The 26665-nt window shown below is 33.9% G+C and overlaps 1 protein-coding gene across 5 annotated transcripts in view; it reads right to left on the bottom strand.

Annotated features, from left to right (window-relative positions):
• Grik2 (glutamate ionotropic receptor kainate type subunit 2) overlaps positions 1–26665 on the bottom strand; it is a 630456-nt gene that overhangs the window by 335883 nt on the left and 267908 nt on the right. For all 5 annotated transcript variants that reach the window (XM_034524652.2, XM_076917171.1, XM_076917172.1 and 2 more), the window contains exon 7: positions 26039–26212. In XM_034524652.2, coding sequence (XP_034380543.1) covers positions 26039–26212 — 174 coding nt within the window. The remainder of the gene's footprint in view (positions 1–26038; positions 26213–26665) is intronic.

The raw sequence follows: 26665 nt of genomic DNA, 5'->3' as shown, positions 1-26665 counted from the left end.
TGTAGGAGCTGGAGCGGCTCCAAGAGGCTGCCTGACGGGGTCCTGGGCATCCAAGAAGGAATACAGATTTTAGTAAGTAATGACTTGGAAATATCTGAGGGAGGTGGATTAGCCATGGGGCAGTTAGGAAGTGGTCCAGCCGTTGAGTTGTTTAAGGCATATAAAAGTATAAATGTGTATGTGTCTTTCATTCAGGAACCCAGAACATTGGGTTGGGTAGCAAGGAACAAGCCGGGATCAATATGAATAATTTGAATGGGTACTGCTATACTTTCATATATCACTCCTTTCTTGCTTTCCATTCATGCCCCCCTTTTTAGTTAATTGCTATTGTATGGTGTGCTCTTTCTTGGAGAAGATTGTTTCTCCCACCACTAGCATTCTTTAGTTGCCTGTAGTTTTCTGTGTAGGTTTGATACCACAGAAATTATTTGAAAGACAATATTTCAAAGTCATATTTATCATGGGTTTAATCATAATTTATTTCTAACCAGGTTCACAAAATATATAAAAATACAGATAGATGATAGATAGATATTATGATACTGATATATACGTATACATACACATACATATATTTCACATACATACACTGATTGTCAAAAATATAGTTTTATACTAACAGAAGTTAGCAGAAAGTTGCTGGTTGTACAATTTGCCTGAGAAGGAAGAGGAGTGGAGAACTGAAACTAACCTGGAGGAAAAGAGCATGATTTGCATCATCACTCCTGGGTATCTCACACAGATCTCCTAGGAATACAATTAGCCTTTCCTCTCTTTCTTTGGTAAACATACTTTGGTGGAGTTTGTTTAGTGAAATAGACATGAGAAATTATGTAGTTATATATTTGCTAACATAGAAGCACTTGGACTTGGTTCTTCAATGAACCTGTCACCTGAAGGAAATGAGAACACAGTGTTGTTAGGGAGCAAAAGTACCATTTAATCAGATCTTAAAGAAGCTGCATGCACAGAAGGTATAAAACTTGGAGAAGAAAAGGTCAGGGGAGTTTTTCATGCATACAAATCAGTAATGATGACAGACATCTTGCTTCTTAGTGACTTAATGGTATAATTTTTCTTTTTAACATGCACTGTTCTCTCAGCCTGAAAGACAGTAGCCATGGCCTTTGTCCACAGTCCCTCCCATGTTCTTTAACCTTTTGACAAATTTCCACTATTAAAAGGGAAAATATGAAGGCTGTTTTATTTTTATTCTCATCTGAATTTTATCAAATATCTTAGTGCTATGCTTTTTGCTTAGAAACACAACTAACATTGGAATAGACAGTGCTATTCTTTTGAAAAACTGTCTTGTAGAAAAAAAAAAAAAAAAAAACCTTTCAACATTTTGAGGTCAAGTTGTAAGTATATGTTTGTGTCCTTTTAAAACATGTCAACAGTCTTTTGCCTAAAGTCAAATTGGGAACTTTTAAACAAATTCTGATGTGCTGTTGAAGACTGAATTAAGTAAAAATTAGACAGTAACACTGCTTGATCTGAAAATGTGTATCCCTTCCTGGGCATGAGACACTATGTTAAGTCTCTGGTTATGTGAATAGTTTCAAATATCACTAATAATAACAATGTCTAGCAACTGGAAAGTAAGATGCTTATTAAGAAATCCATTCTGTTTAAATTTTACTTATTTACATTTCAAATGTTGTCCCACTTCCAGATTCCCCTTCCGTGAACACTCTCACCCCATAACCCCTCCCCTTCACCTCTAAGAGGGTACTCCTTCCACTCACCCACCCACTTCCACATCACCCTCCTAGGATCCCCATTCTCTGACGCATCAAGCTTCCTTAGAACCAAGCGTATCCCTTTCACTGAGGCCAGAAAGGGCTGTCCTTGGCTACATATATACTGGGAGCCAGAACAGGCTTGTGCATGCTTTTTGGTTGGTGGCTTCATCTCCTGGAGCTCTGAGAGGGTCTGGTAAGTTAATACTATCGTTCTTTCTATAGGATTGCAATCCCCTTCAGCTCCTTCAATTCTTCCCTAGCTCTTCTATAAGAGTCCCCAAGCTCAATGGTTGTCTGTAACTACCTCTGGCTCAGTCAGGTGCTGGTAGAACCTCTCAGAGAACAGTCATGCCACGCTCCTGTCTGAAAGCACAACATAGCATTTGCAATAGTCTTGGGGTTTGGTGCGTGCACATATGATGGATCCCAGGTTGGGAAGGTCTCTGAATGGCCTTACCTTCAATCTTTGCTCTATTTTTGTCCCTGCATTTTATTTAGTCAGGAACAATCCTGGGTCAAAATTTTTTAGACAGGTATGTGGCCACATCCCTCCACTGGGGGCATGTCTACCTACTGGAGGTGGTCTCTTCAGGTTATTTTAGAAAAAAATATTTAGCTTTTTCAGTCTGGCATGTAAATACAGCCAGGTCTTTAGATACATACATACATACATACATACATACATACATACATACATACATAGAATCATTTATGAGAAAATTAACATTTGTACATTGCCTACTTTGGTAAGTAATTTATGTCTATATGAAAAATATCAGCAGGAAAACCACTTTAATGCACCTTTAAAACCACCTTTAATGTATTTTAATGAACCAATGAGGATCATGTTATAACTCAGATTAGATTTACACTTGAGATTATGTATTTCTCTACCAATATCTTAGTACAGAACCTCACCTGTATCCTGGAGGTTTTTCATGATCACAAAGAACAATAATCAACTAGACTACCAGAAGAACTGTCATGTGCTGAGAAGGTAATTATAATTTTTCTATGATTGCATTCAATACATTTTAGTAAAGATTCTAGAGTCAAATTTTTGCTTTGCTACAAGTTTACTTAGTCATCTGAAAATGATTTGACCAACAAAAAGGTCATTTGTGGCTATCATTAGTAATTGAAGTAAATTTGAAACATAAAATAAATATAATTTTAGTATTTATTACAAAAAAAGTACTAACAAAATAATTACAATAAGCATTCTTCTTAATTGTGAAATATAATGCTGCATTAATATTTTTAAGAGAAAAATCTTATTCTTAATGTGTTGGCTGATGGCTACTTCTTTGTAAGTACAGAGTAAATGAAATAGAATTATCATTCATTTGGGATTTTTCATGATAATAACATGAAAATTCTCTGCTGATGTTATTCTTTGCAACAACTTTCCTTTTTAAAATTAGTATTTTAAAAATAACAATGTATTTCTGTCCTGTATGTCACATTTGGCAAGTCCATTGAGATCCAACTCCCTCTCCCTACTCACCTAACTTTGTGTCCTTTTCTTTTCTTAAAAAAGAATAAAAATAAAAATAAATCAGGTATTAGCTTTGAATTGTAAAACATGTGAGTTTCATTTGGAATATTTCTTTATACTTCTTTTTATGAATTTACATTAGGTTAATAGCCTATATTGACAACTACATTATCATCATAGCATAAACAAAACTTTCTTTGATTCCTTGCTTCAGAAGGACTGATCATTTGCTTCCTAGGGAAATGGAATATAGGTAAGGACAAAAGCTATTTAAACACCATTCTCTCTTTCAATGCAAATTATTACAACATGAAGTTTATTTATATTGTGAATACATCACCAGGAATAACACACATAGCATATGGCCATGAATATTACTCTTTAGGTTTCATATTAAACATCAATTTTTTGTATCTCAAATCATGGGATCAAATTCAAGACACAGATGGACACAACATAAGTTTGGAATGGCTTTTAAATATTTTTATAGGAATTTTTCTATTTTGGCAAAGTATTTACTATATAGTGAGTGGCTTCTATGATTATATTAGATGTGTTTCTGAGGAGTGTTGTTTTGCTAAATTATTCTAAAGTGCAAATTACACTCTGAAAAATTTCAATCTGTCAATGTTTAAAATAGTAAATATTAGCTGTATTTATAAGTATGATTATAAAAGTCAACATAAAAAATGCATGCTTTTTCCTTGTCGATTACAGCCCTATAGATTTCTGACACTACAGAGAATTCTGATGAATCTGACAGTCATTAAGTTATCAAGTACTCTTTGAACTTTTTCCAAAAGTGATACTGGTCATGTACTATCTACTGACCAAAAAATTTCAGGGTTATCAACCAATACCAGTGGGCACCAAAGCCCAGTTAAGAGAAACAGTAAAATAAATGATTTATGTAACAATTATCCCAAAGCTAAGAAACAAAATATGAATACAATTACATAATACATTTTAAAACTCAATGTAGCAAAATAACACCTTCAACACCAGCACTTAGTAAGTAAAAGTAGAAAGATAAGAAGTTGGAGTCCAACCTCAGCTACATGACATATTAGAGATCAGCCTATCCTACTTGAGATCTGTCTCCAAAACCATATCAACCAAACAATCAAGCAAAACCAAACAATACCCCAAACAAACAAAAGAGAACCTTTTTTTTAGTGCTGTCCCCAATAGTTTCACTTCCCCCATAAAATATAGCAACATTTCTCACTCAGATGCTGTTTGTTTGTTTTTTTTTTTCTAGTTTGGAAAAACAATTCAAGTCCACATTTATACAAATAGTTCCCAAGAAATAGTAAAAATTATTATAAATATTTTTCTCACATTTCTTATTTCACACCCTTATATCAAGAACCAAGGAATTTGACAAGAATCTCTCAAGTTGTCCTGTGTTATAAATGAAACTATTACCAATTGATTAAATGATTCAGTGCTGAGCTATAGTGGTGAGCAAATCTTTTGAGGTCCCTGCTTTCTCAGGTCTTCACTAAACCGAAAGGTTATGTGGATAGTAATATAGGTAACAAGAAGATGACTCAAAGGGAGTGCTTAAGCATGGATGATTCTCAAGATGAGGAATAATCTGAGCAAAGAGATAATAAACAAGGATGGATGTCGAGACAAAGACGAGGAATCATACCTATATAAATATACTATAAATGGAAGGGAAAAAAACATTTTGAAATACTTGAGTCAAGAATCTGAGGTAGGTATCTTTCTTGTACAAAAAAAAAGAAATAAAACTACAGAAATGTTTATTTTTTATTCTATATTTTATTTATTTACATTTCAGATGTAATCACTTTTCCCCATTTCCCACCCCCCACCATTAACCCCCTATCCCAACCCTCCTCCTCCTTTTCTACTTTTATACCATTTAAATTACATGCAAGTATTAAGGTCAGATCTAGGTTGAGGAACTAGCAATACAATAGATGCAAATAGAAATATTTCTTTATAATAAAAATATGCATATTTCAGGTAAAAAAGCAGTGAATCTTCTGAAATATACTAAATAGTAGCTCTATGATATTCCTTTCCACTTTCTAGAAAAATGAAAAGTATCTATGCTCTTTTATGTTTGTTTTCTTTAAACACATTACTTAACTCACAGATTCTGTAATTTTTTAGGATAGTAATTTCAAGTATCAGAGATTTTTAAGAAGAGTCATTCACAAATCTTTCATTTATTCACAACTCACTAAAAACTACCTTCATCATAAGGAACTCTGAGTGTAAGGGCCTGACTCATTTCTTTCATTTATTGTTTATTTTATATGCATATATATATATATATATATATATATATATATATATATATATACTTGAAGTATCACATCATCATTCATTAATGTTCCGGACATCAAAGATGGAGCCCCATTAAGGAGTATATTAAGACCATGTTACCCTTTAAGTGTTTCCAATGATTGAATCCTTACAGATTGCCTTACAGACTACTGAAAAGCTATCTTTTGGAAAGCATGTACTATTGCAGGGCATATGTGGACACCTGAGCATCCTGAAGCCTGTACTAGGCAGAGACATTTTAGACCGGAAGAGTAAACTCTCATGTAAAGTGAGATTTTCTCAGGAGTAGAAAACTGGGTGAGTATAAGCTCCACCTGTGAGCAATGAAGCTTTTAATTTTTTTCTAAATTTTTCTAAAGCTTTAGTGATTATGTAGGAATGTTTCTCTTTCTTCATATCCTCACCAGCATCTACTGTCACCTGAGTTTTTGATCTTAGCTATTTTGACTTGTGTGAGATGAAATCTCAGGGTTGTTTTGATTTGCATTTCCCTGATGACTAAAGATGTTGAACATTTCTTTAAGTGTTTCTCAGCCAATGGAGATTCCTCGGTTGAGATTTCTCGATTTACCTCTGAACTCCACATTTTGATAGGGTTATTTGGTTCTCTGGAGTCTGCCTTCTTAAGTTCTTTGTATATTTTGGATATTAGCCCTCTATCAGATGTAGGGTTAGTAAATATCTTTTTCCAATCTGTGGGTTGCCCTTTTGCCCTATTGATAGTGTCCCTTGCTTTACATAATCTTTTAAATTTTATGAGGTTCCCTTTGTCAATTCTTGATCTTAAAGCATAAGCCATTGGTGTTCTGTTCAGGAAGTTTCCCCCGTGCCCAAGTATTTGAGGCTTTTCTCCACTTTCTTTTCTATTAGATTCAGTGTATCTAGTTTTATATGGAAGTCCTTGATCTACTTGGACTTGAGCTTTCTGCAAGGAGATAGGTATGGATCAGTTTGCATTCTTCCACATGCAGACTACCAGTTGAACCAGCACTATTTGTTGAAAATGCTGTCTTTTTTCCACTGAATGGTTGTAGTTTCTTTGTCAAAGATCAAATGGCCATAGGTGTGTGGGATCATTTCTGGGTCTTCAATTCTATTCCATTGTTCTACTTGCCTGTTTCTGTACCAATACCATGAAGTTTGTTTTGTTTTGTTTTGTTTTTATAGGTATTGCTCTATAGTATAGCTTGAAGTCAGGGATGGTGATTTGTTATTCCAAATGAATTTGAGAATTGCTAGGTCTAAGTCTATGAATAATTGATTTGAAATTTTGATGGGAATTGCATTGAATCTGTAGATTGTTTTTGGTAAGATGGCCATTTTTACTATATTAATCCTGCCAATCCATGAGCATTGGAAGTCTTTCCATCTTCTGAGATCTTATCCGATTTCCTTCTTCATAGCCTTGAAACTTTTGTCATACAGATTTTTCACTTGCTTGGTTAGCGTCACACCAAGTTATTCTATATTATTTGTGACTATTGTGAAGGGCATCTTTTCCCTAATGTCTTTCTCATCCCTTTTATCCTTTGAGTAGAGGGAGACTACTGATTTGTTTGCGTTAGTTTTATATTCAGCCACTTTGCTGAAGTTATCAGGTTTAAGGGTTATCTGGTAGAATTTGGGGTGTCACTTATGGATACTATCATATCATCCACAAATAGTGATAACTTTGATTTTATCTATTTTGATCCTCAGTCTTAAAATTTGTTCAGACACTTAATAATATAATAATAATGTTGTAAAGGACCCAGAGTCCTCTGACTCTTCACTTAAGCCAGAGATGCTAGAGTAGAATGATTTTTCATATACACAGCACTAATACTCCAAAATGCTACCATAAGACAGTCACATTTTCATCTTCACTGTCACACTTTCAGTTATATCTGTTGGTCCCATTTGACTGATAAAATAATACAAGATCACATCAGCATCAAAAAGTCTACAAGTATTTAACTCTCTGCATGAAGCCTGACCTAAATTTGAAACATTACTATGTAAATTGTGGCTTTCTTGTTTTCTGAGAAGGAATTTTCAATTCATTGTTTCTGAACAGACATTATAACTAGGGTCTATCAGTGGGCTCTTATTACTAGCAGCATTTAAATTTCATTCTGGTCCACTCAATAAAAAACCAAATACATCTGACTGTGGTATTGTACTCGGGAGATTTTTATAAGCTTTCTCCTCTTAGGATATAATCCCCAGAGGCTAAGATAAGCTTTTCTGTACTGACACTGTTAATACTCTCTCTTGCCTAATCACGAAATCATTGTGTATTTCACCATTTTAGTCAAGCTCCTATCAGAGAGGAACTGAACATTTAATGGCAAAAATCCTCTGTCTTCCATTACAATGAACTAGAAGATGATTGTGTGCCATCTTCTACCCACGCCAAAACCTGAAGCTAAGTGATAAGAGACTTGCCAAGTGTCAGAAGCAGAAGTTTGAACTCTGCAAGCCAGTCACTACTAGAGCTATCATCAGCTTAAGTACTTAGATTTTGCAAGGCCCAGTTACTCAGCTAGAAGGGTGACACAAGCTTAGCCACCTAGTTATTCAAAGGAAATTTCTATCCCTACAGTTGTAAGCATGTTTCCTCATAGTGCCTAAATAAAATGAAGTAAAAAGACTAAGGTAGTATGATTTGAGGATAACTGTACAGTAGAATAATAATTCTCTACATTCTACATAATGAACCTCATAAACTTTAAAAATTTATTTGCCATTGCTTTTATTTTTCTTCTTGGTTTTAATAATGTTAAAATAGAAAAACAATAAGTAAGACAAAGCAGGCAAAAAAAAAAAAATCAGAACAAGACAAAGTCCTCCTGGTTAAGTAAACAGGATGTCTGGCCTGGGTTGAGACCCAAGATTCCAGTTGGGTCAAGTTTTTTAGTTTCCCTATAAATCATCTCTAGATAGGTACCCTCACCTTAAATCCTGCTAAGGAAATAGGGAGAACAATTAGTACTTTAATGAGATGCTGTACTTTTCGTTTCCAGAATTCCTACAATTAGTTCAATAGCTTAGTAGTCCACAGTGATGCAGCTTCCTAAATCAGCCTGGTTTTGTTAATATTCTCTATCTCTTTACTTAGAGAAAACAAATGTCACTGTGTGTTGACTCATAGCCCCTTTCTATGTATCAGGATAGTGACAGCAGAATTCAGCCAATATTTTTTCTTCAAATGTCAAGTGGGCCATCAACCCACCTAATGTCCTATGCTTCTACAGAATACTCACTCCCCACTTTCCAAGAACATAGTTTTACTCCTATTTCCTTTTAAACATTTGTCACTCTGCAGGGGTATCCACTTGCCAGAAGCCATAGATATTAAGTGAGCTTATCAGCACCAGGTATGAAATATCTTGCTATATTTTCAGTAGAAATGTCAGGACATAGGCCTATATCTGTGTTTTCTTAATTTCTTAAATCTGGTAGTATCTGTGGGTTAGGGTGCTTAAAAGTGTACAACCTTAAAATGGTCCCTTCATATGTCCTGATTAATGGGATTCTTTTCTGAGTTCCTGAACTCACCATAGAAGGTGGGGTTTAAACCAGATACAGCCAGGAAGGCAAATGTTTTCTTCCTATTTTGGCATGTCTTTGACTCAAGCCATTGACCACATGTAAACCTAAACTTGACTCTATACTTTACAATGAGTAGATTCATATAAATACACTATTTTCTAAAGATATTCATGATTGTGTTTTCCAATTGACTGTAGCTAATGTGTTAATTTTGTTACTGTGCTATTAACTATTCAGGTACGTGTGTGTGTGTGTGCATGTGTGTGTGTGTATGTGTGTGTGTGTGCATGTGTGTGTGTGATATGTGTATGTGCCCCTCTTATCTGCCACATAAGGTGCTCACAAATATTTTATAAAATTACTTACCAAATGAGCAAATAAACACAGTACATAAAAATTTTTTTTATAAAGGATTGACATGGTACCATTTCAGCATCTGGGCTGTTTAATAACTTTACTTTTTCTCTTCTAGTTCAATTTGGTCACAGGGTATTCCAAAGATTAATGAATAAAATATTTATGAGTTCTTTTAGAAAGGCAAATGAAAGATCAACATAATATTTCCTCTCTGAATAATAAAGCAAAAGAATTCCTAATATCCCTTAGGCAAATTCACCTAAAACTCCTCATTTCATTTTGTCTGAATTATTCTTTTGATTTATTAATGTGGATTTAAAGAATACTGGTCTGAGCACAGTTTGGAAATTAAAGCATCAAAGCAGAACCTTCCACATTTCTTAAAACTTTATATCCCAAAAATGTATAGACTATATTTTTAAAAATTAGGCTGCTTAAGTCCCATTTATCGTTCATGCTTATTTACTCACTTATTACTGGAGCATTAAAGTAAGCAACTATGTATGCTATTTTGGTAGAGCATATGCATTTACATTTATATTCATTTTCAATATAGTACAAATAGAGTATCAAGACTCTATGAATAATGAAGTTTACTCTGAGCAGAAACAGCACACTGATGAGCAGGAATGGAATTTGGCTTCTAATAAATGGATGCCTTTTGTGGAGAAGTCACTATGTGCCAGATACCACCTTTGAACTGTATAAATATGACATATTTAATATGAAGATTTACAGTATGATTCAGTCATTACATTTCCATTGAATAGATGAAGTGACTGAGGCTCTGCGATACTAAAATGTTAATGGGAGTTTAGAGAAAATGTATTTGCAGACTTTGGTTTTTAGGGCCAGATTCTAAACACAGAACTCTTGGACTAAGATAGCAGGGCAATATATTTATAGTCATACAACAGGCTTGGAAAATCTAAGTGAAACTTTATGCTATAAAGTAGTGTTCAATAACAAGTGACTAGATATTTAGAAAAAGAAATGTCACATACCTTCCTCACAAAGTTGTATTTAAACTGAATTAACTGTTACAGATTGTTATATGCTAATAATTAACTTCAAATTGTTATAGTTGGATTTGGTTTGGGAAGTACTAGATCAAATTCAATGCATACAATGTTTGAAATCTTGATAAGAAATCTCTGTTAATTAATCCAGTAAAACACAGACACAGACACTGTAGTCTTATTGCATAGTAGAAGAAAATAAAGAACACATTGATGAACTATAGTGTATTGTGTCAGAATTTATACATAAGTAAATACTGGATAAAAATAAGCAATACCAAAATAATTTAAAAACACTAAGTGATTTTCCAGCATTTCATGTTAAATATCTATCTATCTATCTATCTATCTATCTATCTATCTATCTATCTATCTATCTATCTATTTTTGGACAATTACAAAGTATATAACTTCTATTTGACAGATGAGTTTCAAGAAATTAAATTGTCCAAAACAACAGCATAATGAGATTTGGAAACAGTATGCATGTATTGATTTATTCTCGCCTCGTGATTTTAAGGTATATGGGGAGGACCATGAAGAATACTATCTATAACTATATGCCACAAAGAGGAATCTGTATAACAAATTTAATAACTTACCCTTGTCTTTGAGTAGTTGACTATGTATTTACCTACCTATAATTTGCTACCCCAACTTTACATTTTGTAAGATCAAATGTTCACTGTCCTGTTATTTTTCTACAAATACTGCTCTTGCATACAAGGCACAAGTCGACTAATCCTTTGAGCTATTTATCTCTAAGTTCTGCACATTGTATGTGTACTATGGTCATGGATAAACTACTTTTTTCATTTGTTTTTCTTTACCAATTGACCAAAAAGATACCAGAAAAGGATACCAAAAGGGGCAGAAAAACATTAGTGCTTTTCATAATTTTAAGCAGAAAAAGAAAGAAAATGAAAAAAAGCAACTGAAGATGCTAAACAAAATTATAAGTAGGATCTCCTTACCTTTTACTATTTTAGATTACATAATCTACAGCAATATTTTAAAAATATTTGTTTGCCCTTAAATAAGCAAAGTGACCATTGTAACAGGGTATTATCACAAACATTATGTTTTTTACATAAGCAACAAACCCTTGAAAACTTCATCTCTTCCCAATGTTAGATAAATTCTGCTTTTCTATCTGCCAGTGAACAATGGCAATTAGATGTAATAATAAATATTAATGACACAATGTAGATTTTTAGATCATCTCAGTTTTTTATTATCAGATTTAACTTGCAGTTTAGTCCATCTGAGAAATCAATAGATTGTAACATGAAGATATATTGCTGCTGTATTCTTCATGCTACATATTTCATGTCACTAGATCAATCTTCTATAAGAATAATGAAGGAAGGCTGTGTTTATCACTTCATTACACACTATAAAATATCTTGTACAAATTTTCTGTCATGTTTGACTGTATTGCTGACTTCAAGGTCTTTTTCTTGTCACGATGACAAGAATAAAACCAACAGTTATAAAATGTATGTTAATAAATCTTGAAAACATTATTTGTTTCTACCAAAAATCTAAGAAGTTAGAAAATGCCTAGACCAAAACTTTCTGTGGCAAAGTTTCTGGTCAAAATTTGAAGTGAGGTCTTCTAATAGGCCTCAGTGTACAGGCTAACCCAACATTTAAGGAGCTAGATACAGTCACAGAAATAGTTGGTTGTTTACTATTATTTCATTTGTTTGTGTTTCATATTGGATTTGATTTCTGAATACATCATATTGTAATCTGTTTGAATAATTAGAATAAAGACAATTCTCTGCCTTGATTATAGGTAAGTATTCTGAAGTAGCCTGATGTTCTGACTAATCTTATATCAACCTGACTACAAACTAGAGTTAGCTGAGCAGAGGGAACCTCAAATGAGAGAATGCCTCTATAAGATCAGGCTGTAAGGCACGTTCTTAATTGGTGACTAATGGAGGTTGATCCAGCCCATTGTAGGTGGTGTCATCACTGGACTGATGGTCCTAGGTTCTTGAAAGCAGGTTGAGCAAGTCATAGAAAGCAAGCCTATAGGTAGCACCCTTTCTTAGCCTCTGCATCAGCCCCTGAATTACTATCCAGTTTGATTTCCTGTATTGAGTTCCCTTGATGAGTGTAAGTGTAAGTATAAGTGTAAGCCAATAAACCCTTTCTCCCCAACTTGCTGTGTCAGTCATGGTGTTTCATAGAAGAACGAAAACCCTAAGACACCAAAGATTAACTAATCAGGGGTTTTTGCTTGTTTTCTGTCACATGGCTCCTTATTCCCACTTTACAGGTCCACTGCCTTGCTATTGCCTGGTAGGGTCCTTAATCTTATTTTGTAGAATATAAGCCATTCTTGCAAAGCAATTCCAAATAAAAGCCAATTAATTATATATTAAATTCATTGTAATATTTTTGATAACTTTGATTGTTGCTTGTTTTTAATATTACGGAAAACAAAAAATTTCTATAAGATAAATTGTTGAAAGAAGAAAAGCGAGTTAAAAAAAAAAAAACCCACAAAATTGCGAGACTGTCAACAATCAGTGTTAAAATGTGCCAACAAAGATGGAAGATGCAGTCTTCTACTAGTTCAAGTTTTTCACATTGCGCATTCATACTAATATTGTCTTCCCAACCACATAAAATTGTTTTAGAAAACTATAATTAAATTATTATTTTGTTACTTTTAAACATTTATTTTCTGTAGGGGTTGTATATGTGAGATTCCTCAGCTTTTTCTAAAAGCGTTTGTTGATTACGAAATAGTCACTTAATTTAATCTATTGTACAGAAAATCCTTGTGAATGGTTTCCATTTAATTGAGAATTTTAATCTTAAATCTTATTATATTGAAGAAAGACAGATACATCTAATTAAAGTGAGTAGGCATAAACAAGGGTAGGTAGCAGTTCTAGTGAAAAATAATTTTGTCTTCTCATGTACTGCTTTTATTGTCTTTTCTCTTTCTTTTGTCTCTACTTTCTCAAAAATTGGTACACTGTACTGACTGAATAGCCCTTGTGAAGTTAATTTCGTTCTGTGAGTCACATAGAGGAAATGCTTATCTTTATGACAATTTAACAATAAAAGAAATTTAAAAATCATTTGGTTTCAGACCCTGGGACAAGGACTGAGGTGCATATTTTACATATAAAAACAGTCCTGGACTCTAGGTTCTCTCAGCATCCACCAGTCCCTTCCTGGCATACCTTGATACCATCAACCATAAACTCTCCAGCCCAGAGGGTGGGCTTTCCTTCCCTCAGAGCCTTGTCCCTATATAATCCAGACATTTTTCTCCTCTCCGCTCTCAATCCTCCTCCTCTTCCTCCTCTCCCTCCTTTCCTCTTCTTTCTTTCTGCATGGGTCCTTTCTCTTCCCATCCTCTTATGGGTCCTTTCTCTCTTTCTCTCCTCATGGAAATTCTCCTGGCCCTAATACTTGGGGCCAGTGAACTTGCCCAAAAACAGCTTCCCCATAAACCTACCTTTAATATATTATAATCTGTGTTAAATTGGCTTATTTCACCAGTGGTGAAGTAACCTATCAAAAATGCTTTGGCTAGTTGCTAAAGAAATGTTTTTAGAATTCATTTGAATTTGAACTCAAAGTTACCACTTTGGTGAACATACACAGAAGTTTCTGCACCAAATGAGCTAAATAGTTGGACTTCAGAGGTGACACTATCCTGTTGCTGTACCCCAAACTTAATCTGTTGGAAAAGAATATGAAAACAAACAGAAGCATTAGAGTTAAATTTGTCTTGATGAGGTTCCCTCCTTTCAGCTAATTCTAGTTTGTATATCATGTTGACAGCATATCAGGCTACTGCAGGCTACTTAGGTTTCTTTATGAGCAAAGCAGACATTTGTCTTTATTCTAATTATTCAAAGTGATGACAATGTGATGTGTTCAGAAAGCAAAGGAAAAGCAAAACATTAAAAATGATTGCATAGTTAATCATATATAAAGTGCATAAAGGAAGATTTATATTTACGAAGTATCTAGAGGTTTCAACTAATTCAAAAGAAAGGCAACTAGATCACCTAAATTTTATTGTAATGTTGGAGTGTGTTTTAATACTTGCAGTAAGTATGGGAAGAAAAGTATCTTGTTGATAATTATTATATCATCGAGTGAGCCATGGGTACATTCTCACTAGTGTTTGTGAGCAAACTGAGGTTACTGAGCAAGTTTTCTAAGTTGTATCAAGACTATTCAAATCTTAATCCAAGTGTTTCCACCAGATTTAGTTCTATTAAATGAAATTCCTATAAATACAACAAATAAATAATAATAAAACCATCATAAATCAATGTGCTTGTAGCCTATATTAACTGCTCAAACTGAATTTCCAATGAGGTTAATTCATCATTGAATATAGAAGGTATCTGGACAAAACACTGAGGGAAATGACAGCTAATTATACAGTGAAGGACTGTGATGATTTTGCAGGGAGCGACTTCCACAACTACAGAAGCACAAACAAATCTGATCCTTCAACAGATAATAAAACACAGAGAGTACTGCCGTTAGAGCTCATGTCTAGCTGAAAGCTTCCTCGATTCTAATATGTGCTCCTACCTATCAATGACAAGACCATTGCTTATACTGGAAGAAAGTAAAACTGCAGACGTGGCCTTGCTTTTAATAGTCATTTAGATAAATAATAGTTATCCCAGGATGACAATTAAGATGCTAACTCATCCAGAAGAAAAAAGTATGAATCCAATTTATTGTTTCCTTTTATAGTTCTGACATAAAGAATGTAGAACTCTAACATTATGATCTTGTGAGGTGGCAAATGACTATGATACTGAAAATGACAGGCCTTGTTTCAAGAACTAAGAACTTTGCTGATAATTCTATTTTCATAGACTCATAGGGGCAGGAGGAGAAAAAGAAATACATAAACACTGTGATCTCATGAGGGAGAGTTGCCAATGCCACATTGCCAGGCTATAATTCTTTTCCTTTTCTGATTCATGTCATCTTAATTTCCTGGCTCTATTCATTCTGGAGGAAATTGGGTGTTGCTTTCCTCTCCCACATGTATAATGACTTACTATAAAAAAAATTCTTGAGAGAAACAGTATTAGCACAAGGCATCAATATACTGATTTTAATTCATATCTGACACAGAGATATTTTCATAAAAATCAAATGTATTTTATATGAATAACTACTGTTGCATAATAAAAACAAGCAGCTGAAAGAGACAGATGCAAATATTTACATGCAACCAATGGCTAGAAGCTAGTGACTGCTGTGGTTGAATTAGGAAAAAGCTGAAAGAAGCTAAAGAGAAAGGTTGACCCTATAGGAAGACCAGTAGCCTCAACTATTCTGGACCCCCAGGATCTCTCAGATACTGAGTCACCAACCAGAGAGCATACAGCAGCTGTTATGTGGCCCCCAATATATAAACAGCAGAGGACTGCTAGGTCTGGACTCAGTCAGAAAAGATGCACCTAGCCCTTGAGAGAATTGGAGCCCTAGAGTGTGGGGAGGTTTGGTGGTGTGGGGCGGTGGAGACATCCTCTTGGTGACATGGTGGGAGGAGGTTTGGGATGTGGAACAGTCGGAGGGTATACCAGGATGGGGATAAAGTCTGGACAATAAAGATTAAAGACTAAATAAATAAATAAATAAATAGAACCTTTTGGGCAAGGATATAATAGAGTACTTGCCTAGTAATCACAAGATACTGGATTTGATCCTCAGCACACCCACATTTGTACATTTTCTATATTAAAATAATGAAAATACTTCATATATTTATATATTTAACAACATTCCAACATGAAGATTGTGAAAAAATAGCCTGCATCAACTTTGGGAAAAACAAAACCTTTGATCATAAACCTACTTTAAAAATATTCTATGGTGATACAATGCTTACCTTAAACATATTATCTGACAAGCCTCATCAATCCTGACAGTTACCAAGGACTCAAAAAACATGGATGAAGAAGTAATTATAAAGGACATTGAAGAAGTTTGCACATTCTCCTAATTTAATATACCACTTGAAAAGTATCTCAGGACTCTATCAATGAAATATTTGTTACATGATTTTTTTTTTTCAAATTCAATTTCCAGATGTTTCCTAGAATTTTCAGTAAATCGGATATTTTCCAGGTAGGGAAAGAATATAAGCATATGTTCTTCCTAACACTTTCTTTTTATGTTCTGGAAAATTAAGTATTCCAAGCAACTCCATTTCTCCAGAAGAGAAATCAATAGATATTCTCCTTTATTTATCTGTTTAACAATCATTCATGCAAGTTGATACAAGTCATTATAGCACTCATTTCAGGTACCACATGTAGAAATACTATGGTACAGGTATTACCTGAAAACCTTGGATAATGTTGTGATTCTCATGTAGAAATTGATTTGTTAATTCTGGAACTACAAGCATAATTTCGAGAAAGAAATAGTGTTATGACTGTAGTGAAGTCTACTCATCAGCTTTACTAAAATAATTCAAAAGTAGTTTCTGAACATAAATGTTGTTATCTATATTACAACGCAGCCCCATGGGAAGACCAGCAGTCTCAACTGACCATGACCCCAAGATTACTCAGACACTGAGCCACCAACCAGGCAGCATATAACAGCTAATATGAGGCCCCAGACACATATACAGCAGAGGACTACCTGGTACAGCCTCAGTGAGAGAAGATGCACCTAACCCTTAGAGACTTGAGGCCCCAGGGATTGCAGAGGCCTGGAGGGGTGGGGGGGAAGGGATGAAGACATGCTCTTGGAGACAGGAGAGGAGAGGAGGAGGTATGTGATAGTGAGCAGTTGAGGAGGGGCAGATTTGGAGGGGGTGAAATCTGGACTGTAAAACAGGACTAAAGAATAAAACTAAATAAATTTTAAAAATCATAAAATTCCAGAACATATAAAAGTACATAAGTGTAATAAAAACTTAAAGTAGTTTATAGTTTAATTATTATATTATAGCATTACTTTCAGTCCTAAATTTTTATTTTTCATCTTCAAAATAGTAAAATTGAATAGTTGTGACATTTTTATGTCAGAGTTCATTTTAAACCTGGCAATACTTTGGAGGAAAATATTTTTAACTTAAGTTATTTCAGTATTGTTTCTTCTGATAAACAATCTGAAGTTTATTTTATGTTAAAATCAAATGACTAGAATCACTCAACTGCTGCTTTATGTTTAAAGGAGTAAAAATTCTCTCACAGTATTTTAAGATTAAAAGTAAAAGATTTTTTTATGATCCAGAAATTATTTTTATGAGTAGAACAAAAATCATTTTGCAATGTTAAACTTGTTGTGTTTAAATAATAACTACCTTTACTCTACTCCATGCAAATTATGTTTACCAAATATTTTAATTTGGGGAAATCAAATTTGTTTTGTTCCAACTTTACACGCATGCTTTGAAGACCTACTGAAGCAATTCATTGGAACATATCACCATAAAAGAAAATGATTTTGAAGATATATAGTATACAGCATGTTTATAAATTTTATTTTTTATTTTTAGTTTAATATTCATAAATAGCAAATGGTAATAAATTATAAAATGTACTTATTACCCAAGTTTTAAATATTTTTAAAATTATAGTGATAATTTGATCTATAAAAACATTTGATGAGAATATATCAAGCATTCATAACTCATAAATGTTTGGCAGAAAATCTCCATAGCCTATAAAAAAATCAGAGCCATATTTGGTTGCTGAGAAAAAAATGACAAAGATTTTAATTTGACTAGTATGTGTGATCTCAAGTACTCATCAATTTACAAAAGACAATGGAAAGAAAATTAAGTACAAATATCTACATATATTTTATGCTGTTTACCTAGTGAAAAAAACAGTATCTTTGATAGGTTAGAGTACATAAAAGAAATTAAATAAAACTTTTTAAAGTCTTTCTGGTTTTGTGGTATGTATTATGTAACATTATAATTAAAACAATTTAAATGATTATGTGCTATGTTAGATATTCCTTATAGCATCTGTATCACCAAATACGTTTACACAAGATTGGACTCTGTCAAACGTTATTCATAGTACATTTTCTAGGATTTGTGAGTATTGACTAGTCATGACTCTTAGAATGAGTGAAATTGAGGTAGATTGATATTTAAAGCTATCAAGAGAAAAGAAAGGATATTAGGAGCACTGATATGAGCTTCTTTTCTGGTTAATATTTTGTTCTGCATATGGTACTAAGTAAATATAATGATGACCCCAAACTTAGAGAATGATCCTTCTTCGTGTTATTGTGTTGTTAATGAGAATGTAAATATGTCACTTAATTTTGGAACAGAATCAAGAAATTAAGGTGTATAAGGAGAATTCTGAGTGCTTTTGAGAACACTCCAAGAAAAAAAGACAGAGTCTTTGGACCTTGGTTTCTTCAAAAAAAAGCTCTTGAAATGTAGTTTTATTCTTTTCCTAGGTGTAACATATAGGAGTGAATTTAATTTGGATTATTCCTTATAGTTTGATGCTGTTATTTCATTAAATGTTTAAACTATCCTTTGTATGCCTATATGAAAAAACATTGTTTCTCACATGTGACTTCCTAGTGGTTGTATACGGTATGAACTCAAGAGATCTTTCCTTTTATGATCTTTATTAACCCTCAGAGTATACACTGTCCAAGGCACTGAATATATTTGACTATTGTACAAGTAAGCCCCATTTATGAACATCATTCTTCCAGGTCCCACCTAAACAGGGAAGTGACAAGTGGCACCTAAACAGAGACCTGAAGCCAACTATGAGATAAGAGAGTGGGAACCCTTATAAAAGGAGGTAAATGGTTACATTCCTTGAATGACAATAAACTGGATGATATGATGAAACTTTTTTTTCTTATTATTTTCTTTTTTTTTTTTTTAAATATTTTACTTACATTTCAGATGCCATCCCCTTTCCCCATTTCTTCTCCCTAGAAAACCTCTATCCCATGCCACCTTTTCCTTTTTGGTTTTATACATTTTTTAAAAATGTTAATCAAAGGCTTTATAAGTTTGGTAATGCTCAATCAGAAGTGTAACCCAATACCCAACCTAGATATATAAACTGTCTTTGACTGGTGGAGACACGTGAACATCTGCCTCCATGCCCCACCCACCTCTCTTTCTTTCTCTTTCTTTCTCTCATCACCTAGCTTCACCCTTCCTGTTAAAATAAAACTGTTCTCTCAAAATGCAATTAGAGCATAATTATTCTTAATTATACCAGTGAGGTACAAGATAGTCCTAATACCCAGTCCATCATTTTGTTGACTAACCAGAACCTCTGTCATCCTTCCTAATTGAAACGCTTAGTTTTGAACCTGACTTTTTTCTTGGCTTTAGAATGAATGTCAGCTGAAAATCATCCACTCAGATCTTTTCTCTCAAAATAAATAGCCAGGATTGGCTATGAGACTATAAGTCTTCAACCCTGTCAGAAATCCAGAATGACTGAGTTAATTGAAATTATGGGAGGCATAAAGCATAGCTTCTAAAACTTAGCCAATTTATAGAGACCGCTGAACACCTGGAAAGTCCCTATACTACAAAACATTGGAACATCCGATCTTTAGTGAGATCCTGGCTAATGCCCTAAATTCAAGAAAGGAAAATATTGAGCTAAGAAATTCCAATCTAAATATGATAAGGCTGGCAATTCATTGCCTAGCAACAATAACAGTACCAGTCAACACCTGGGAAAATGATTTTCCCCTCCCCAGGCCATGGAAACTAAAAGAGTTTAAATCTAAGAACAATAACATTTGTGTCACCTTCTGACTGCAAATCAATCTAATCTTTTATTACAAGCTCTGACTCAAGGTAGTGCTACTATTGATATTCCTTGCCCTAAAGATATTGTCATTTCAAGTCTTCAATGTCTTTTTAAGTTACAGACTGGGTATTGGGGACCTATACTGCCTGGAACAGTTGATTTTTATTGGCTCTCAGTAGGTTATACATGAAAATAATTGTTCATACAGGAGTCATTAATGAAGATTATATAGGAAAAACAGCAGTCGTGATTACTGTGCCCAGTGATTAGCAATTTAAAGTGGGAGAAAAAAAATGGGACAATTATCATTTTTGCTTTATGTAGCCACTTCAGAAAAAAAAGTCCTTCATGAGGAATTTGTTAGTACAGATAAAGCTGCAGCTTTAAGCACTTTATTAAATAAATGCAATAAACCAATTTTAGATTTTAAATAAGAGGAATTTTTTTTACAGGATTAAGTGATTGTGGAGCTTATGTCTCTATTATCACAAGAGAAGAATGACCCTCCAGATGGCTTGCTATGAAGGTGAATTCAACCATAATAGGGTTGGTAACTGTGAGCTGTAGCAAAATAAAGTGCTACAAAATCATAATGAATAGGTGTAGGAAGGCAAAATGGCAGTCCTACAGTCTCATGCTACCAGTGTTCCAATAAACCTTTGGGGAAGAGAATTTCTACAACAAATTAATGCAGAGATTTATATCTCCACCTCTAATGCTAGCTATTCTTCGCAAGTACATTAACTAATGAAAAAGATGGGTTATGAAAAAAGGAAAGGATTAGGGGAAAAGTTGCAAGATATTATTGAACCTATCTTCCCACAAGGACCAAACCATAAACATGAATTTGGATTTTCATAGGAACCATTCAAAAAATTCCACCTTTAAAAATTACCTAGTAATATAGTGAGAATGTCTGGACACCTCAATGGCCCCTATTAAAGAAAAGTTAAAGACTCTTCACCAGTTATTCAGTGAGAAGTTGGAGAAAGGGCATAAATAACTCTTTTTTTATCCTGGAATTCTCTTGATTTTTGGAATTAAAAAGGCATCTGGTAAATGGAGATTGTTGATTGACTTACAGAATGTTAATGCCACCATGTGGCCAATGGGAGGTTTACAGCATGGTTTAGCTTTGTTCAAAACTATTCCTATTGTTTAGATTTGAATAGTTTGAGATTAAAAAGATTACTTTTACACTATTCATTTTCATCCCAGTGATGTTACATATTACCTTTTATCCCCTCAGCAGATCATAAAGAACATCAGCAATGATGTCAATGGACCATATTACCTTAAGGCATGAAAACTCTCCTACTATGTGTCAATACTATGTATGAAAGGTTTTAGAGTCTTTGAGATAGGCCTTTTCTACTTCACATAAAGTAGGCTCCTATTATTCATTATATGGATGATATCCTGCTAGCCACTTCTAAAGATAAAGAGCTGCAATCCAAATATTATATGACTCAGGATATTTTATATAAAAGGGGGCTTATTATTGCACTCAAAAAGGGTACAAAAATCAGATGTTGTACAATATTTGAGACAACTAGTAGGTAGAGCAGTTTTTAACACACACACACATAATCACACACTTATGCATGTACGCACATGGGTACACACATAAAACTCCTGTAAACAAGACAAGTTAAAAATACTTAACAACTTTCAGGAGTTACTAGGGAATATTAATTGGCTATGTCCTACTTTAGGAACACCTAGTTATACATTATCCAAATGATTTAAAACTCTAGAAGGAAAGACACTGTCAAATAGTCTTTGCATATTAGCTTGAAAGGCAAAGGAAGGACTAGACATATTTGATTCCATAATAAAGGAGTCATTTGTGTAGTACATGGATCCTTCTGTTTTTTTACGATTACTTATTTGCTCTACTAAATTTTCTCCTATTGGTGTTAGACCACACTAGCAAAACAAAACAAAACAAAACAAAAAACAACAACAACAAAAACTGGAACGAACTTATTTACACTCTAAGGGCCATAAAATACTAAGTGGTTATCTTATTCTTGTTCAATTAGTAAATTTGGGGAAACCTGATATCACCAATTATAGGAATTAGATTCTTCCTGTATTATATTGACTTTAATTAACAGCAGTCTTTTTGAGCATTACAAAACTCTATGGATTTTCAAATTTCATTTTCAGATTACTATGTAGGGATAGGGAATCATCACCCATCTGATAAATTATGGTATTTTCTGGTATGAAGTGAATTAGTGATTACAAAAATTACCCAACCTTCTCATATTTCACAGGTAATACTTATTTTTTTGATGGCTCATCTATGTGTATAAGAGAGATTCACTACCTAGATAACCATCAGTTTATGAAGACTTCTTTTTTTTTTTTCTCAGTCCAATGGTTGGAACTGGCTGTTTTGATTCATATATTATGGTTAATTCATAAACCCTTAAATATTGTTTTACATGCTGCTTGTGTTGTAGGAGTTATTATAGCAATAAAACAAACTTTAGTTTTGTTTTTTCATTCTATTATACTCCCATTTCTACAAAAATGTTGGGGCCTAGGCTGCCTCACGTTGGGTGCCAAAAAATGTTGGGACCCAAACAAAATGTTGAGAACCTCACTAGTCCCTGTTTGGGCACCAAAAATATTGAGGCCCTCTCTACTCCGCGCTTGGCGGCCACGGTATCCCAGCCCAAGCTGCCGCTCCAGTCCACGGGTCGAGGTTCAGCAAGAGAGAGAGTGAGGATGGACTCAAAGAATGGAGACCAGACAGAGTGTGATTCAATCCCATTTATTCTTCAGTCTCTCTTCCTAGTCCATGGCCCAAGTCTTGAGTTCCTAGTTCCTAGTTCCTAATTGTACTCTTTGAAGTGTCTGATTCTCTGTTACTCCAAATTGTTCTCCTTCTCTGTTCCTCCAAATTGTTCTCCTGTACTGTCCTAACTGTTCTGACTAGAGCCAAGTGTCTTCTACCTAATGTCAAGTAATCTGTTCTTTCTCTGTCTGCCTCTAGCCTTTTATATGTCTCACTTCTAAGCCACGACTTTAGGTCACTCCTTTAATCATGCCCTTAGGTCTTGTCTCTAAATCTGATCTCTACACTTCTAAGTCACACTCTTAAGTTACATACCTTTAATCTCACACACCCAAGGTATCTAAACCAAGATTATCAGAGTGTGATCAGCTGTTGTAATCCAAGTCTCATGTCAGGGTATATGGCTCAAGATGGCTGTAAAACTGATAGCTGCTTTCTGCTAAAAGTCGGCCCCCAACACAAAACTACAACATGCACCTAATACTCACATATATTCTTTGTTTATTACTCATATTGTGCATATCTAGCCTCCCTTGTTTTACTGCAGAAGTAAATAATACAGATGATCCATTAACCTACCTTATTTTTACTACTCTAGAATAGGAACACCAACACATACACACTAATGCTAATAGACTTCATGTGTAAAGTCATATCCCAGATGGACAAGAGAGACAAATTGTGCGGGAATGTCCATTTGTGCTTCCATATACTGTCATAGTCATATAGATGGACTTAATCCCATAGATAAAAATACTAACAAATTATGACAAGTGGTGTTAGCATCTTTTTTTGTGCCTCAGATGCCATATCTGAATGTTCACATTGACACATATTCTAAATTTCATTCATTCATTCATTCATTCATTCATAGTGTGCTTTTGAAATTCTCTTACACTAACTTTTACTCTTACATGAGTGTATATGTCTACAAAAATAGACAATGAACCAGCCTACTGTAGGAAAAAAAATTAAAACTTCTCTAAAGAATGGAACAATAATCATATTACAAGCATTATATAAAAGCACATAGAACATTTAAACAGCAACTATTGAAAAATAAAAATGGGGGAGCACCAACGGATCTTCTTGCACTTTCCTTTTTTACTTTTCTCCAACTTTTTATTGCTTCTTTGTGAATTTCACATCATGTACATTCATCTCCCTGTCTCCTCATCCCTTTCCCTTTGCATCCTTCCCATTCAAAAGAAACAAAAAAACAATAAATAAATCAGGCATAGAAAACATCTTATTGAAGAAACTGTAGTGGGTTACAGTTTGTCCCACAGTACACCCCTCTATCCACACATCTTCACCTACAAATGTTAAAAACAATTTCTTTTATGATTGGTTATTTTTATTCCTTCTTTACTTTTAATTTATCAAAATTGCCTCAAGGTACTGTTCAAGAGCTCAGAAATATTTATTGATAGATATTCTGAACTACCTTCAGCTAGCCCTGTGTTGTTTAAGCATCTGTCATTGCAGATGGACTTACTGAAATATTATAGATCCCTTTTCAGCTCCTTCATCTCTAGGCCATCTAGGACAACAGGGTAAAGAGAGAGTAGACGTCAACACACACACACACACACACACACACAATAGCGAACCTTCAACTAAAATGCAAAAGGAGATATCAACCATATCATCAGAAGTTAAATTTGCCGACCTAGGGCGAAGTTAAGGCCCTATGCAACAACAGAGACGTTACTTTTTAGTAAAGTAACTCAAGTTTATGCCTTAATCTTGAAACCATAAAAGACTCATTCATCCATCTGATGAAGAAACTACATTTAATTTTTCCTTGGGATTTGAATTACTTCCTTTTTTATGGGACATCATAACATCTGTATTCCTATTGGAGATAAATATATACTTACTTTCTACAAACTAATAGAACTATAATCGAATGTTTCTCTTTTCAAACTATTCTCTAGATTTTTCTGATCAAGATAATAATGTATCTAATAGTAATGGGCATAGTTTGGATCTCTGTTTTTGGTTGCAGAGTATAATAATAAATGATGCTTTCACTAGTCTAATATTTCTCATTGTGTTTATAATTTGATTGTTTATAATTTGATTGCTTATATAATATGCATGTATCAAATGATAATTAAAGTTTTATAACATCAAACCAAAACCACTTTGAATAGTCTTTAATTATAAAATAAAAAATAAAATAAGAGTGTGGTAATGTCAGAACATGTTTAAGGGAGAAGACATGAGAACATGGTTGAGGGGGAATGTTAGAACATGGTTGGGGGGAAGTCAGAACGTAGTTAAGAAGAAGGAATGTCAGAACTTGGGTAATGGGGGAAATGTAAAAGCATCGGTAAGGTGGGGAATGTCAGAATGTGCTTAAGTGCAGTGGAATATCAGAATGTGGTTCATCAATGGAGTCCTGTGAAGAGAATTCTGAGTGCTTATAAGAAAACTCTAAAAAACAAGACAAGAATATTGTGACCTCAGTTTCTTCAAAACACAGAATTATTCTTGGAATCTGTTTTTATGTTTCTCCTAGGTATAGCACATAGAAGTGAATTTCTTCAAATTACTTACTATTATTTGCTGTTGTTATTGAATTAAATGCTTAAATGCCTATAATGTAATTTTTGGCATCTATGACTTGTCCTTGTGATTGTATATAGTTTGAACTCATGACAATTTTGCTCATGAGACATTTCTTAACCCTCAGGGTATAAATTATCTAAGGCACTGTAAACTTAGCTATTACATTAGACTTTAGCCTGAGTTGTTTATCAGCTCCATTCTCCAAGGCCTCAACTCCTATAGAGCATTGGCCACATAAAGCTAATAGAATTATTTACAGTAGGACCTCTGATATTATATATTTTCTATCAAAACAACAAAGTACTGTTTACACCCAGGTGGTTTAAAGATGTATACAATACTACTTAGAAATAGTCAAAGTGATTTTTTAAAATAGTTATTCATACCGTCATAAATCCATCCAGCAAACCTGAGTCAGGTTTTGGAGGTGCCTGTAAACGTTCCATAGACCACTTCTCGATGATGGAGGAGACTTGGGTATTCTCTGTATTTAGTATTCTGAACCCTGTCATATTTACACCACTGTATCTGTAGGGCTCCACATCAAGAGCAAAGAGGTCCTGAAACAAAAATTTTCTTTTGTCACCAAAAGTAGATTTTATCAACAAGCTTACTATGCTGAACATTTTTACATCTGATTTTCATTAGAATAGTTCCAGCACTGTATATCAAGATATGCAAAGCATTACAAATCAATTAGATCCAAATCAACTATCATTAAGTTTATACAAAGCAAATATGGTTTTTTTGCACATGAACACAAGTATATTGATTACATTATAATTTAAGCAACAGAATAATAGGCTTTTCTGTAATATACATTTACTATTTCTATAATCTTTCTTTTGTTAAGGATTGCGTGACTTTATATTTTATGCAACAGTGTTTTTTTGGCCCTACTTCTTGGCTACTTAGTTACATTTTACTTTTGTTTTTTCTAGTTTTCTTTTGTTTTTCTTCTTGCTTTTACTTGGAGAAGCCAGTTATGAAGTAAGGCTGTAATTAATAATTAC

Source organism: Arvicanthis niloticus, chromosome 20 (genome assembly GCF_011762505.2).
Source record: "Arvicanthis niloticus isolate mArvNil1 chromosome 20, mArvNil1.pat.X, whole genome shotgun sequence".
Lineage (NCBI taxonomy): Eukaryota > Metazoa > Chordata > Mammalia > Rodentia > Muridae > Arvicanthis > Arvicanthis niloticus.
This window is presented reverse-complemented; position numbering and strand designations above follow the sequence as displayed.